An 18213-nucleotide genomic window follows, 5' to 3' on the forward strand; every position below is an offset into this window, starting at 1 on the left:
ACAGCTCATAATATGAATTTAGCTCATTTAATTTCAAAATAAATAAGAAAGTTCCTTTAAATATCCTTTATTCGAGAAATCTTGCATAGCTTCTAATACAAAATTTATCTCCATCTGTACGCGTCAATTTTACAAAGAACCGCATGTAAATCGTGTATCGATATAACACTGAGAAATATTGTTTTATTTCTTTAACGCTTTTGTAAACTAAACATATAATTTTACTTTATATTTATTCTAATTAAAAATATTTATTCTCTCCATAATAAAGAAAATATGCGGACATGACGTTCGTGTACAGTAATAAAATTATATTTGTAATAAAAATGCTAATAATGTCCTGTTTAATCTTTTATGAAGAAAAATTAATTTTTTTAATTCGCACACAAGAATGTGAAACAATTAATATTACAGTGATGTACGCCACTGACGTACGAGAAGATACTAAACTTGTTTTCGTGTTCAAAGCTTTGAACGAAATTTAATTTTATAAACTTTTATATCAAAATGTTTAAAGGTATCATTTTTTGGATAGCATTTGTACAGGCAAGTTTGGAGAAATTTTCTAATTTATCTTGAGTTTTTAAATTTATATTTTAATCTTGACATGCTCTGTATATGAATCTATATATTATAGTTTTTCATAAAGAAAAACGAGATTGTGACAGTAAAAGGAAATTAAAGAGACCTCGAAGAGTTTTGAAATCCAATTCATCAATTCGATCTTCTGCTTCAAAGGTCACAGAAAATTCGCTTTCGTTGAATATTGGTTTGATTCGCGCAGTATTCTTGGTTATAACTTTATGGTTATACAATGGACGAGGACCTTCAAAATAACGTCAAAATTCACTGTAAAAAAATGGCGGTCATTGTCGCGCTAATAGGGACGCGCGTCACGGAAGTTGAATCACGGCACGGAAGAAACTTTCGCGGAGATCCGCTCGAAAGTCCTCTTACATTCGAACATTTCGGCTCCCCGACGAGACATTCGGAAAGTTTTTCACTGAATAATGCGCGGACGTTTACGTGACTAATGTGCTGGGGATACAAGTTTCCGGAAGGAGAGCGGTCCGCGATTGCGAGATAAACGCGAGAGCTGGTTGGAGTTAGAGTCCTAAATAACAGAGAAACGCCAACTGCGTCCGTCTTTTTGATTGGTACGGTACTTAATATGGCGACTGCAGCGGCATATTTATATTTCGTCTGATAAATAATACTCTATCTGATATTAACTCTAATTTAAAGTAAAGTCCACGCGATGGCGACGATGGCAAGGTAGGGGTAGAATCCCAAATTTGGAACTCTAGGTTAGGGTTAAGTTAGGTTAGATGGAGATAAAGTCGGCGTTTCTCTGTTATTTACGACTCCAGTTGGAGTTAAGGATGTTTAGCACCTAACAATCGGAGCAAAAAGTAGTCGAAATTGACAAATATATACTTTTCTCATATATCTTAATATATGATTATTATAAAGATTGCATAAAATCTTATTATTTATTCATAGCTAGAAATGTATTTTTTAACTTCTGTTGCTTTTTTCGGAGAATTTTCGTGTTTCTTAAATTATAATGAGAAACTTTTATCATTGACGGTACCTCGATTTCAACATTACAGCACAAAATTTGAATTATAAAAATAAAAGAATTTACTCGTACAGAGTAATTTAAAATGTCAGGATAAAAATTATAACAGTGAATAATGACAAAATATAGAAGATTTTTAACTATTTCTTTGATAAATTTAATAATTTGTCATTTCTTCGAGAAGAAAGAAATGTGGCAATATGATAATTTTTTATAAGTTGGTCAAATTGCAAATTAACATATGAGGCCTAGTCGTTTCTCGCTTATACGTTTGTATATAGAAACTTCTTCAGATGAAAAGATAGGTTATTTAAAATGTCAAAAAAAGCTCAGCTGAATGCTATGTTGCCACGTTTTCACAATAAATAATATGTCATCTCGGATAATAGGACGAAATTGAGAAAATTATATACAATATCTTTTGAACTAGTCAGTACTTGACCAAAATTATGTGATCAAATATTTCCTCTATATTTAAACTATACTTTTGCAAATTTTTTTCACAATAAATAATATGTCATCTCGGATAATAGGACGAAATTGAGAAAATTATATACAATATCTTTTGAACTAGTCAGTACTTGACCAAAATTATGTGATCAAATATTTCCTCTATATTTAAACTATACTTTTGCAAATTTTGAATAAATTCCTAATATTATTTCTATCTATTTTAGCTCTTAAATCAACACGATCACAGGTTTTTTATAAGATAGAAAATCTGTAATCGTATCAATTTAAGGGCTAAAAAAAGGAGAGAAATAAATATATTTATACTTATTTATATAAATAATTATATTTATAATTATATTAATACTTTTTACTTATAATTAGATCCATAAAATAATTATATTTATAATAATATCGACGGGTAAATTCATTGCAAATTAAAATCCTTATAACTTGATTGCTTCAGTGAATCAACTCCAGGTTTTTTTTATAAGTCTCTGAACATGTATCAGAACAATCTGTGCAAATTTTATTAAATTCCTATATTTTAAAAAATAGGTACTAAACGTCCTTAAATCGACGTCTTTGTTTCTTTTCGGGCGCAAAACTTGTTACTTCTTTATTATTGGGGGAAGATTGCGCTTGCCGGGGCGAATAGTCAACGTATTCGGAATGGAGGACATCAGGGTTCACATCAGGGTCGTCGATACGCTCTGGCGCATGAATAACTTGCGACGAGATGGAAAAAGAGGTAGCCTCGCGCTACATATAACCGTTTTATTAACCGTTTGTAGGTATGTAATTACATAATCGTCCCGCGCGCGTGGTATTAGTATTTTTCCTTTCTGTTTCACGGCGAGAGAGAAGTATCGATTGCGCCACTTTACAAAGGCTAATGCAAGTGGAGAACCAGTTTCATAACGCAACGTGTAATAACGATTGATAATGATGATAAACACACTCGGTCAACTTCGCGAAAAGCGATTCGCGCAAGTGTGTAATTTTTTTTTTTCTTCGCCATCTGATATCGGGCAACTTTTCTCTCAATACACAAGGCCACTGATAAGGTTTTAATCAATGTTGCGCGACTACTTTATACACTTTTTTTCTCAATAATTCAAATTAATACTTTGCTCTCTAATTCCTCTACCAATTTTAACGAATATAAAATGTCATATATTACATAGTCGCAAGCGGCTTATTAATATTTTCTACTTCCCACATTCATCTATATCAATAATGATACATAATTTTCTATTTATAATTGTCATTTAAATTTTATATCAACTTGTTAATTATCATACTAATTATATCGTATATTAAATCACATTGAAAACGAATTAAAACGATATTGAAGAATAATACTTGACTCATTTTAGCTAGATTTAGCTACATGTTTCAGCCAATGTTTCCCATTTTTTTTACAGATGTTTGTTTATCAATTAATATTATTAATACAAATAACAGTCTACTGTTTTGAAAAATTATTTTTAATAAAAAATACAAAAAATGTATGTGTTCAGAAAAGGAAATATATTTTAAACGAGTACAAAACAAACCTGGAACCTGCTATGAAATAAAGACATTTTATGAAAGTTTTTCGTAATATTGAATAATTCTCATCAAAACAATTCATCAAATTTATAACTTTATAATAACAAGTATTGTTATCAAATAAAGACAACAATCGCGTAATTTTATAAAAGTTGTAATTTCGAATAAAACTTGTATCAACTTTTTTTATGCTATTCCTTCTCTGGAACAAAAAAAATCTTTTTATCTTGTTCGAAAATTTGAAGTTGATCGGGAGACGAAAAGAAAAAAAAAATCGCGTTTCAAAATATAAAACTATCTCTCGGCCAACAAAGTCGAAGTTAATCTCGAAAACGCACAATGTCGGTTTTTTCCTTGATGGCCTTCACTTGGCGCAAAAAAGAAGAAAAAGATCGCTCTTGATCATCCAGTATGGAAACAAGGTCTGGTCGAATTGATTAGTAATAATTAATGGGAAATTATCGCAGAGTCACGTGTGATTTTGAAATGTCAAGTTTTTACTTGCGCGCACGCATATGTGTATAGACACACGCACGTGCATTGCCGTCTCTCTGCATATCACTTTCACTATCTACGGTTTATTGGATAAGCCAATACACTCTTTGCTGGGTATAATCTACGCACTGACGGAACAGCTGCGATCCACACTACGTCACACTTATGCTTACAGCTGTCCTATTAATTTAGCGAGACAGGAAGAGTACAACCTACAGCTGTTTAACGGAAGTATAGCATTATCACAATCTAGTTACAAGATAGTTGAATGGTAGAAGAGTCTCAATTTGTGTATTAAAATATAATATATTAATATAAAATATATTTGCAGTCATTTCGGAGATACACACCTTCCGAATATATCATAATTTCTTATTGAGATTCGATTATTCTAAAAAAGCATGTGTCTTAAAAAAAAAAATTTCAAAAAAGTTAGATAATATTTTAATTAAAATCGTATTCATTCTATAATATTTTTTTAGCTTTCTCAATATTTCTAATAATATTCATATCGAGAATATACAGCCATGGTATTAGGCACTCTTAAATTATCCGTATTTCTTATTTTGTTAATCATATATAAATATATAAAAAAAGATTAACAAATTTTTAAAAACTATTGATAGCATTTTAAAGCTGAAATTTCAAGTTTCAAAATGTTTTTTAATTTTTCACCAAGTATCGATAACATGTCTGAGAAACACAGATTTAGTTTCAAAATTATGTATCTCGGCCAAAATAAATTGTAGAAAAGTTTTAAAAAAAGCATGTTTGCAGGCAAAACATTGTAGTTTATGTAACTTGACTTAAATTTTTTGAGAAAAATTTTTGCATCGAGCTGCCGAATGTCAAAAATACATAATTTTAAAAAACAAAATAAAATATTGTTTTTTACAAAAATTTTTTAAATTACCGATAACAACTTTAACATCTTATCAGTACATTAAAAAATTTTTGTATTTTTCTTATTTTGTGTTTCTAAAAAGAACATTGGTTTGTTTCTGAAAGTGTTATTGTATTTTTGAAACTGCAGTTCGGTAAAAAAATTTCTTTCGAAAAATTTAGGTCAAATTCCATAACAACAGCATTTTTTTAAACTCTCCTACAATTTTTTTTGGCCTATGTACATAATTTTGAAACTAAATCTCTGTTTTTCAGACATGTCGATACTCGGCGAAAAATGATCGCGAACAAAAAATTAAAAAAACATTTTGAAGCTTGAAATTTCAGCTTTAAAGTGCTATCGAATTTTAAAAAATTTTTTAATCTTTTTAGTATTTATATACTATTAACAAAATAAGAAATACGGAAAATTTAAGGGTACCTAATACTTTCTGACCATGGCTATATATGTATGTATATAAATAAATAATTGTTTATATAATTATATTACTTACAATTAGTAATATTTAGAGCCTCTAATTTATTTAATTTAAGTTAAATAACTAATGACTGCGAACAAACATATCATATCGATATTTCTTTCGAATTTTCGAATCGAGATTTCATTTCACAGTTTAGGCCAATTTAAATGAGAACTAGATCATAGATTAATTTAAGATCCGGGTTAGGTCATCAGAATTCCGAAATTTTCCTGCTTTCTCCATTACACAATTTCATCATGCGACAAATCATCTTTTTTAAATAGATATTCCTTAGCTGTCTTACTTGAATAAATTAAAATTAAGAATTCTGAAAAAATGCATTCATTATTCTTCTTCTTAAAACATATATTAAACTTCTCGAAAGATAAAAACTTCTTGGAAATTCATTCTACTGTGCTTTCTCCTAGATTGTACAATTCCAACACTAGGTCTTCTAATCGTGGGAATATTATACAAGGGACACTCAATAATACCTCGTTGGTTACAAGACTGCACGAAGAAGTAATCGTAAAGGCCGTGATGTTGCCACAGAGCGCCGAAGATGAGAGCGCGTCTTATGGGTTCGGATACGCGCTGACAGTGTTGTGGACCGCAACACGCTCTCGGACATATCGGAATCCTCCCTATATATCAATGGGAGAATAAGAGAATAAGCAAAAAGTACAGAGGGAGACTCCGTGTAATTGCTGTGCCATGAATCAGCACTCGACATCTCTGCGTCGCGTAAATTTCGCAATTTCATTTCTCGCTCCGGCTATTTATCTTCCACGTTCTATTTTATCATGCAGAAACAGTGCCGAAATGTTTCTCAATGATCCTTCAAATACACGCAAGAAGATATTACGCATGAGCATAATTTTGAAAATTTAACACGAATAAAGTTAAAGAAAAAATCAAATTATATTAAGAAACGGGAATTGAAAGCTAAATCCTTCTACTTTGATAACGTTAAGGTACACAGATACACAAAATACTGGTTATGTCTTCGTGACTGATGTAAAATGATATTATTGCACATATATAAATTAATTATTTTTAGATACGAATAATTATACTATAAATGCATAAATTATTGATTTCCATTTTATACTCATGATTTATCGGGAGACGCTAACTCTTCTCTATTAAATGAGAGAATTGCATAGGTCTATTGCTATTATTGCACATACAAATTAATAATTTTTATATATATAGGGGAACGTGGGGTAGAACGGCCAACGTAAGCATTGAGCAAGTTTTCAACATATTAAAAAAAAATAAATCGATCCTTTTTTTATTAAAAATATTCTTTGGAATATCCACTATAAGAAAAAACACAAGTTTATTATAAAATAATAGTTTAAATAGACGAGATTATTGATTTAGTAAAAGCCTAGATTTTCGTGATATGCTTTTTAAATGGGGTATAATGGATTACCTCCAAAACTTGTTTATTTCATTAACATTGATGTCTAAAACTTCTTAAAAGTTGTATATTATAATATGATATGTAGAACATAAGAACATAGATTTGTATTTTTAAATGATAACTCTAAATTAATAAATAAAAACAATTCTCTTGTTATAATAAATATTTTTCTCTTTAAAACATGGAAAAATATCCTTTAATGTAATAATTTTTGGTATAAATTTTGAAAGACGGCATCTATGTATACTCTCTTTCTTTCTCTAGTATAAAAATAAAAAGTACAACATTTCGTGGGCTAATATTTCATTAAGCCTCAAAACGTATTTATTTATTTTTGATCATATAAAAAATTATAATTAATCAATATTTACATAGACACAGTATGAAATTAATAAGAAAAGATGATTTTAAAACATAAATGTATTTACGGTAATAAAAAATAGAATTTTATCATTGTTTACCTTATGTAAATATATCGAAGAATTACAACTCAGTCGCGGAGAGCACAGCAAGTGCGTTAAATAATTTATAACAACTTTCAACTAAAAATATTGCGACCACTGATAACAGCACGCAGAAAGAGACACCTAATAGCAATAATTGCAACATATTTCATGACATGGTAGCATCTCTGTAAAAAGATATCGACTCTTCACCATTGTACCCCGCGGTGCCGTTCTACCCCCCCCCCCCCCCTCACGTTCCCCTACGAATAGTTATACTATAAATATATAAATTATTGATTTCTATTTCGTATAGTTATGATTTATCACACTAACTCTTCTCTATTAAATGATAGAAATGCATAGGTCTAAAATTTATGTCTTATAATACAGTAGGACGGATTTCAAATTTATATTGTCTGGTATGCTGTTAAATTCAGCTTCTTGTGAATACGATATACGAGGTTCATAATTCGTATAGTTGTCGAACCATAGACTTATGAAACACGTGACTTGGTCTAATATTCGAACTTGGCGGAAAAGAAGCATTCATCGTTTCGATGAGAATGAAAGAGAGCGAAAAAACTTACTGTACGCTGTGTGTGTGTGTGTGTGTGTGTGTGTGTGTGTGTGTGTGTGTGTGTGTGTGTGTGTGTGTGTGTGTGTGTGTGTGTGTGTGTGTGTGTGTGTGTGTGTGTGTGTGTGTGTGTGTGTGTGTGTGTGTGTGTGTGTGTGTGTGTGTGTGTGTGTGTGTGTGTGTGTGTGTGTGTGTGTGTGTGTGTGTGTGTGTGTGTGTGTGTGTGTGTGTGTGTGTGTGTGTGTGTGTGTGTGTGTGTGTGTGTGTGTGTGTGTGTGTGTGTGTGTGTGTGTGTGTGTGTGTGTGTGTGTGTGTGTGTGTGTGTGTGTGTGTGTGTGTGTGTGTGTGTGTGTGTGTGTGTGTGTGTGTGTGTGTGTGTGTGTGTGTGTGTGTGTGTGTGTGTGTGTGTGTGTGTGTGTGTGTGTGTGTGTGTGTGTGTGTGTGTGTGTGTGTGTGTGTGTGTGTGTGTGTGTGTGTGTGTGTGTGTGTGTGTGTGTGTGTGTGTGTGTGTGTGTGTGTGTGTGTGTGTGTGTGTGTGTGTGTGTGTGTGTGTGTGTGTGTGTGTGTGTGTGTGTGTGTGTGTGTGTGTGTGTGTGTGTGTGTGTGTGTGTGTGTGTGTGTGTGTGTGTGTGTGTGTGTGTGTGTGTGTGTGTGTGTGTGTGTGTGTGTGTGTGTGTGTGTGTGTGTGTGTGTGTGTGTGTGTGTGTGTGTGTGTGTGTGTGTGTGTGTGTGTGTGTGTGTGTGTGTGTGTGTGTGTGTGTGTGTGTGTGTGTGTGTGTGTGTGTGTGTGTGTGTGTGTGTGTGTGTGTGTGTGTGTGTGTGTGTGTGTGTGTGTGTGTGTGTGTGTGTGTGTGATATTTCGACAAAGACGGAAAGACGAGAATGAAAAGGATTGAAATGTTTGCAATTCGGAACAGCGTATTGGACAAAAAGGGTCTCCTCCCTTTCTCCTCGCCGTCAAATATACATAGTCGGATTCAGCGGAAGCGCATTGCAATAAGACCTTGCGCACCGAGTGCGAATAACGTTTGAGATTTTACTGTTTGCGAGAGACATTTTACTGTAAAAGTTCCGCGTCGAGATTCCCCGCGCGTGAATTACCCAGCGACTTTCTTCGGAGCTTCATAAATGTTACGCATGGAGCTATAAAAAGATTTTTATCGGAGGTATAATGGCCTGGCGGGAGAATTCTTATTAATTCCGCGTGTTTCGCTCCGTTTCGGATAAAACTTAAGTGAGAGTCATGGACAAGCGTAAAAGAACAAGGCTATTTACGTTACAAATATACTGTGGAAATTTTGACTTGCCGAGTTACGACACATTTTTCACAATTCAAATTGAATATGATATAAAATTCCCTTGAAAATCTCTGACCTTAATTTTAGTAAAATATCAAAATTTTATCACACACAAATTTAGAATTAATCATTTTTATATGATAACAACGATGCATGTTATTGAATTTTATTTTATTTTGCGCTTACATGAGCAATTAAAAAAACGAGGAATTTTTAAATATTTTCAAGAAACAGCTATCAAATGAAACATTATAGCTATTTTATTTTTGCAATTTATGAATAATCATGACGAGAGTTAAGCATCATGATTATTTATATATGCAAAAATGATAAATAAATAAGTACATGTGTGTATATAATATATTTAAAGCTCTCTCGTTTCACGAGGGAGATACGTCATATTTCGACAATATAAAAATAATTTTCTATACAAGATTATAAAATAAAGAAAAACTAAACCTGAAATTTTATATATTTGGATTATTACAAAACTATATATAACACTATGCAAAAAAATTAAAGGGCCACTTTCTTTCATATAAAAAAAGCCAATTTTCAAGTAATTGCAACTTTCTTAAAAATAATCGTAATAAGATCAATAAAAAAGTGTTTCAAAATTTAAAGTTTTAGAATCTTTAAATAAATTTCAATTTTTTCTATTCGTTAGAAAATTGCATTGTAAGAAGGCGACATCCGTCCAGTGAACAAATTTTTCAAAAGTTTGTCCAAAAATACCGAATTAAAAGAAATCCTAGCACGATTTCATTAATTGGATGTTGAACAGCAGAGTTTTAGCTTTAGTTTCTTTTTTTAAGGAATGTTCGATGTTTTTATTTTTTTGCCGAGATATTCATTATTAAAGCAAAATCAAGCTATTGACTTTAAACGTTTATAAATATTCGTTAAAATAAAAAATTAAAGGTAAAACTGTACTCTTTAACACCCAATTAATAAAATTGTGCTAGGATTTTTTAAAATTCTGTATTCTTGGACAAACTTTTGAAAAATTTGTTCAATCAATGGACGTCGCTTTCTTACATTGTAATTTTGTAACGAATAGAAAGACTTGAAATTCATTTAAAGATTCTAAAACTAGAAACTTCAAGCTTTTTTATTGATCTTATTCCGATTATTTTTAAAGAAGTTGCAACTACTTGAAAATTGATTTTTTTTTAATATGAAAGAAAGTGATCCTTTAATATATATAATTTGTTTAAATTTATATATACAATACATATAATATGTGTAATTTTTTTGAAGAAAAGAGAACGTCAAATATGCCATTGAATTGTATGAAAATTCAATCGTTATTATTTAAATCTATCTTTCCTACAAAAATTATATCGAAAAAAAAGAATTGCGTCATTTAAAATCAAAAACCCTGTATAATATAGCACAGAAGGTATCGAATATATTATGAAATTTGCGAGAAGTATGTTTCCAGACAAACAATTACTAATAAATAAAACTCTACGTACATATCATTAAAAATAATTAAAAGTAAAAAATTTAAGAAGCTTGCAAATGCGTGTAAATATTTTGTTTCCGTCGATATGTCTTGTTTATTAAGGGGATACCAAAGTACCAACCGAGTTCTAACCTAACAAAACAATATATTTACTTAATATAAAAGTTGCAATTTATATACATAAAATAAAATAGGTTTTCTCCTCTCAGAATTGAGCACAACATTTGTTTTCAAAGGAATACTTTTTTTCTAGGCTTCTAATATCATTTCTAAAAGTTCACAAATATTCTTTCATGCAATTCTGAGAGGGGAAAACCTATTTTATTTTATGTATATAAATTACAACGTTTATATTAAATAAATATATTGTTTTGTCAAGTTAGAACTCGGTCGGTACTTGGGTATCCCCTTAAGCCCTATTTTAAGACGAGATGCGTACTTCTGGGAGAATTTCGTGCGTATTTGCATTAGATAGGGAAATAGTCGATCTTCGGGACGTCAAATGTGTAGAAAGAATTTCAATCGAGAAGCCGTGACCTCGTCGAAGCAACGATATCAGCACACCCTAGTCCGAGGGCTGCTTTTTCCCAACCGGAAAAATTACAGAGATTGATGCGCGCCGTGTCGGCCAATGTCCGCTTATCTTATCGATTCCTCTAGAGGAAACTTTCAAGCAGATTAGGTCACTAGAAAATACATTTTGCCGCGTCCTACTTGAACTGGGTGGGAAAGGGACGAGCGAAGAAACGAGACTAAATTAATGTGTCGCGTGACAATCAGGAGTTCTCAGGTTTTGAATTGCACGTGTATACATATATATACATGCGACTTTGTTTTCATATGTCGCGATAATATCGGCGTGTGTGGAACCCCGTAGTTGTACTATTAATTTAAATCACGCCTGTTGTTTGGTAGACATAGACGACTATTATACCGAAAATTGCATAAGATAATTGTATAAGATAATGAGAATATTATATATCTACATTCATATTGGATTGTAATAAAATTATCTTGGAAATTATGTTTGGTGACATGGCTACACGAGGTCGTGTATGACAAAAGTTTGCTGATGGAAAAAACGCCAATATCAAATATAAAATCAAATACGTAATGTCTGAGCTTATGCATCAAATTCATCTCTTCCAAAATTCGTTAAGCAAGAAAAGAAAAAAGGAAATGGAAGAGGAAGAAACTTGAAAGAGAAAAAAAGAGTTAAAGCCAACGGACAAATAAATCTGATGTACTTTACCTCAAAAAATAATCAAACTTTTCTAATGAAAGTTTCTGTGAATCGCATGGATTTATGCGTCTCTTTTCTGCACGCCTATAATATACAGGATGTCCCATTTTAATTCCTCCAGTAAAATATCTCGAAAAATATGGAAAACTCAAAAAAATGTTTCAGATAAAAGTTGTATGGTTTCTAGGGGAACATAAGATGGTGCCATCAGTTTAACCTTGAAGAGTCACATGAAGGTCACGTGAAGGTCATTTTGAATTTCTTAAATGGAACATCCTATATATTTTTGCATATTCTTGTAGCTTATCTCGAGAGCTTTCCAAAACACTATGATAAAATGTTTTTTCATTAAACACTTTTCGAGTTATAAGGCTTCAAAGTTGCAATATTTTGACATAAAATACAAGATATCTCGTAAAATATTCATTTCTCGATTATCTTACCCTAATACTTTTATGTACAGAGTAACGAGACAAATCAATTGACGTAATTAAAACACATAATTATGTTAAAGTAAAAATGTGTAACTGCTAGTTGCAAATTCAGATTTTTTCTTAAAGGTAACTATGTGTTTTCTTTACACCAATTGATTCGTCTCATTATTCTGTGCATAAAAGTATTAGGTTAAGATACTCGAGAAATGAATATTTTACGAGATATCTTGTATTTTATGTCAAGATATTGCAATTTTGAAGCTTTATAACTCAAAGTGTTTAATGAAAAAATATTACATGTAACAAAAAATAGGGAGCGCCATTTAAAAAAATTGAGGTGATCTTCAAATGACTCTTCAAGGTCAGACCAATGGTACCATCTTATGGCCCCCTCGAAACCATACAACTTTTGCCTGAAATATTTTTCTCTCCCAGGCTTGGTTTTCGAGATATTCGACTGGAGGAATTAAAATGGAACACCCTGTACACTGTTAGCAACTGAATACTATACTTTATCAGAACGAATATATTTGATTTTATTTGAATCTCCCTTTTTTATCAATCTTATTCTTATATTTTCGAATCCTGATATCAGATATAAAGGAATAGCGAAAAATTTTCTTTTTGCTATGTTTCATTTATTCTTTGTATCGTAAAATTTTTACGTTTGAATTCAATGCGTGTGTGTATGTGTACGTGTGTGCGGACGCGTGTTGAACAATGTTTTAATTTTTTTTCTATGATGGTGAATGTGAAATTTATCGGTATGTATCCTTTTTATCCAAAAATATATTTATAGAGAATATTAAACTTTTTTTTGATGGAATTTGGAATGAAAAAATAGCATGGTATTTTTTGTTCGCCAAAAGAATAAAGAAGCCTATTTTTTTATACTATATGAGATATTGTGGATGAAAATTCAAATACTTGTTGACATAAAAGTTTGTTGTATTAGTTTTTGACGTTATTCTTTCTTTTATAATAATGACATCTAAATATATATTAAAATTAAAATTGCAATTCTATTTTTCAAACACAACAAACAATACATGCAATTTGTTACAGTACCTTTTCCATATTTTTACTACATTTCTGCGTTTTTTAAATGGATGTATCAATTTTGAAATTAATTCTTCAAATTTAAATTTTCACATTCGTTGTTAGAAAAAAATATCAAATCTATAACCTGTACAATTTAATAACAGTCTTTAATTATTATTTTTGGGTACAATTTTTTTTTAATTTTTAACATTATTTAAATAAAGTAGTGTATCAACTTTTTAAAATCTTTTTCTCTATTTTTAATAATAGAAAGTTTTAAGATACATTTTATTATAAAATATAATATTTATTTTATATAAGTTGTGAAGAACAACATTTTTGATGTGTCGTTTATACATTTTATAGTTAATAATCTACGAAAAAAATCTTTTCCAAACAGAATATAACAGAACTCGGATTGCACTCCTCTTGACAGTTTACTTGATGCAGTACCTCTCCAAATTTGTCATCGTTTTTCAAGCTTATTATGCTCCAGGAAATTTTTCTCTCAAGAAATATGCGCCGTGGAGTTGTTATCCAGAGTCGCAACGTGGTTGTTAGATTGCGGCGCGTACAGGTGCTAAATGAATCATACTACAAGTTGTCACATAAAGTAGTAGATAATAACGGATAATAGTATTTATAGAACACAACATAGATCTTTAATATGTCGGCAAGCAGATTTATATATAATTAATAATTATTTAAGATATTATTTAGAGCTTGAATATTTCTAGTGACTGAAATGTTGCAACATTTAAAGTATAAAAAATTACAATGAAGCGATATAGAAAATCTTCGTATATATTACAAGCTATAAAGCTCACGTCGATACGAACAACATTGTTCAAATTGTTGAAGCATTTCGCAATCTCCGATTTTCTCATAGAAATAACGCAAAGTGCAAGCAAAAATAAAGAAAGACGAGAAGGAAACGAATGGATATCATCGATCTTTAAAATGGTTCGATTCAGATATCCGTCGCCATTACATGCAGCTGACGAATTCCATTATAATATATCGCAAAGTATTTTCATCAGCAGTTTGAGGAACCGTTGATACAGATGAAACCGTATCAATTGTAAATTTAAATGTCAATGAGAATTGTTAGTATTTAAACACAAACAGATTTGGACAAAAGAAAAGTCGGTAATGTTTAATGAATGTTTAAAAACTTGAAACTGCTAAAAAACTTGTTCAATTTATTATTATTCCAAGATAATTAAAAAAGCTAATTAGAAAGGTCTCCTTTTCATTGCGCCAAAATATTTTTTTCTCTTTATATTGTACTCACAAAAGAGTGAGTGAGAGAGAGAGAGAGAGAGAGAGAAAAAGATCTTATACATTACACAAAAAAATAAAAGGCCAATTTCCAAGTAGTTGTAACTTCCTTAAAAGTAGACAAAAGATCAATATAAAAGCTTGAAATTTTTAGTTTTAGAATCTTTAAATAAATTTCAATTCTTTCTGTTCGTTATAAAATTACATCGTAAGAAAGCAACGTCCATTGGTTGAGCAAATTTTTCAAAAGTTAGTCCAAGAATACAGAATTTTAAAAAAATCCTAGCACCATTTCATTAATTGGGTGTTAAAGAGCATAGTTTTAGCTTTAATTTTTTATTTTAACAAATATTCTATGATTTTTTTTCGGCGAGATTATTATTATTAAAGCAAAAACGAGCTATTGACTTTGAACGCTTATAACTAGCGACAAAATGATCGTACAATAATTATTAAAAAAAGAGTTTGAAGAGAAAATTTGGCACTTTAAAATGCTGCTATCGTTTTTTTCAATCATTATTCATTTTTAAAGCGTAATTTTTACTTAAAAATCGAGTAAAAATTACACTTTTATCTTTTTTTATTCAAATCGATGAAAGTTAACGAAAAAACTCGTACAAAAGATCAAAGTGTTAAGTTTTTTTCTGTACATTTCAAAAACTTAAATTAATGATTATTGCAAACTTTGCACTTTAACACCCAATTAATGAAATCGTGCTACGAATTTTTTAATTTGATATTCTTGGACAAACTTTTGAAAAATTTGTTTAATCGACGGATGTCGCTGTCTTATAACTTTGTAACGAATAGAAAGAATTGAAATTGATTTAAAAATTTTAAAACTAGAAACTTGAAGCCTTGAAACGCTTTTATGTTGATCTTGTTCCGATTATTTTTAAGAAAGTTGCAACTACTTGAAAATTGGCCTTTTTTTATATAAAAAAAGGTGGCTCTTTAATTTTTTTGCCTATTGTAGTTGCGTTCAACTTTAGCTACTTAAAAGTTAAAAATGTATATATAATCGTTTAACCCTTTGAGTCACAGCGAGTTACCCAGTCACCCACCTTTTTTTTCGTAGTTTTTTATTGTTTTAACTACTTTTTTATCAACAAATACCGGATTTTTTGTTTCTACAGAGTCTCTAGAACATCGATAAGTGTAAAAAAAATATGAACAGTCATTAATTGTTAATTGCAAAAATACCATAAACAAACAGTCAAAATTAGTACTTTTTTACGAAAAAATGCATTTTCTACTAATCTATTATGATAATAAATACGGCAATTTTTTTATAATCTTAGTACACTCTAAAGTATTTTTCAGAATTTTTTTAGAATTTTCCACCGTGTTGTTTTTGTTAAATCTTCCTTTTTTTGATAAAAGATGTATAAAAAACAATATTTTCTGTTCTAAATTGAAAGTAACAGTTGTATTCTTTTTTAAATTTTTTCTCTGAAGGTTTTTTTTAGATCGCAGAATCTAAATCTAAAGGAAAAAAAAATTAATTTCTAAAATTTAATATAGGGATCCAATATGGCGGAAGTAAAATTTCGTCGGCCATATTGGATCCGCCATCTTGAATTTTGAAAATCTGACAACGGATTCGTAATCAGCGACCCCAAAAACCCCTGTATACCAAATTTTATAAAATACTGACAATTAGAAAAATTTGTGACTCAAAGGGTTAAAGTGACAAAAGTCAGTTGGTATTAATAACGGCAAGGCACGGTAAAGGACAATACAACTATGGAAAAATACATGAATAACGAACGAAGGCTCGCGCTCTCTCGGTGGTGGATCCGAACGTAGAGCTGATCTAGATACGCGAGCGTGAGGGGTTTGGTGGTGCGGTAGCCTTTATGTAGGACAACCCGGTATTGTATAGCCCTGTTCGCCGCGTACTGCGACTGCGTGAGACCTCTCCTCGGGACACTGCCCCGGTTTCGAATACCTTCAAGGTCTCCCGCTGGCGCGGCACCGCGACGCGATCCCTTCCCGCCCACCGACGTCGACGCCGATGCCAGGTGCTATAGGAAAACGGTAGCATCGCTCAGCCGGGTTAATCGAGTTTTCCACCACCCGAGTTTCTCGATATTTTCCGGTGTGACATGAACGACCAACGTGGCCGTCCACGATGTTGAATAAAAAATGTTGTACTCACGCGTGATTGACGGAAAATCGCTACGAGAGCAGATTCGACATTGTACCAACGCGACGTGGATTAAGCCACAAAGAGTATATGTATATCGTTTACAATCTATCACACTGATTTAAATTTGAAGCAGTAAGGATTCTTTAGCGTTCGTCGATGTGTCTTCAGTAAAAGTTTAATCGGACGTTTTATCTGTATACCTTTTCAATTTAATATGAAGGGCAGCTTGGTTAAATTTAAATTACAAATTCTAAATATATATAAATTGTTAATGTTAGAAAATAATGAAAATGATCTTGCCGTCAATTATACATTTGATATACAAGCGCTTGTCGTCGCGCTTTCATCTCTCGCTTTCTCGCATGCTGCGAGCCAGTTTCGATCTGGCCTTGGCTGGGTGCACGCATCCCCGATTACAACACTGTATCACTTACTCCCCGATTTATCGTCGGGTCACCAATTCCCACACGTTTATTATTTTGTTTCTAGTCCAGAGTCGATTGCAGGTGCGGTACAGCTACATAAAGAGGTGTGTCGTGTGTGAAACTTTCTTTCTAATTAATTAATAAAGATTTCTCTTTCGGACACACCGTTTCGCGTTTCACCCCGCCTGCATACGTCTAGTCAGAATTTTGCGCGGGGAGAGGGGAATATGGAAAGGAAGGATAAGGGTACGCGAAACGAACGAGGGAGGTAGTGACCTAGTACAAGTGGCCGAGATGCATGACCTGAATACCGGCGCTGTACAGGTGTGCGATGGCGGTGTGTCCCATTGGCCTCTACCCTCTTCGAGGCTTCAAAGTGGCTTCAAACCGCCCCGAGGTCGGCAAAAAAAATAGTCCCGAGGGAGATGCGTGAAGACAGAATGCCGTCTCGATCCTTATCGTGCGATATCGGTAATAAAAGATCATATCCCGGCTATTAGGCACGAAAGAATGTCCGTTGGTATAAAGTCAGCCCTCGATTATGAGGCCGGCGCCGGGTCTTTATCCTTGATCGAATACATAGTCTATTATGTAACCGAAGCAGTTCATCAAGATTATAGCAGCCGGCTATAATCTCAATGACAATACACGAACGGATAGATCTATTATATCGTGCATGTTTCTATTTATGACATCGATATCCAAGATACATGAAGATAAATCGATCGCTTTTTTAAACCTTACTCCCTACTGATGGATCATTTTTGTCTGTGATTTTTCCAAGAAGGTATATATATTTTTCCAGATTGTTTAAAACACCTTTACATATTAATAAACTTATCGAAAATACGCTGACCCACCTGTACAGTTAGAAGGTGCCAAAAATAACAATACGGAGTAAGGGTTAAGGGGATGCTGGATTACGAACCGAGTTCTAACGTAACAAAACAATATATTTGCTTAATGTAAAAGTTACA

The 18213-nt window shown here is 32.0% G+C and overlaps 1 protein-coding gene across 2 annotated transcripts in view; it reads right to left on the minus strand.

The window, feature by feature from the left end:
- Window positions 1–18213, minus strand: part of LOC140671450 (SIFamide receptor) — a 69755-nt gene that overhangs the window by 33908 nt on the left and 17634 nt on the right. The window contains exon 2 of one of the 2 annotated variants that reach the window (XM_072902751.1): window positions 5940–6089. The exons of the other annotated variant lie outside the window; for it this stretch is intronic. Within the exon in view, the coding sequence (XP_072758852.1) occupies window positions 5940–6089 (150 nt within the window). The remainder of the gene's footprint in view (window positions 1–5939; window positions 6090–18213) is intronic. 2 annotated transcript variants of the gene reach the window in all.

Source organism: Anoplolepis gracilipes, chromosome 11 (genome assembly GCF_047496725.1).
Source record: "Anoplolepis gracilipes chromosome 11, ASM4749672v1, whole genome shotgun sequence".
NCBI lineage: Eukaryota > Metazoa > Arthropoda > Insecta > Hymenoptera > Formicidae > Anoplolepis > Anoplolepis gracilipes.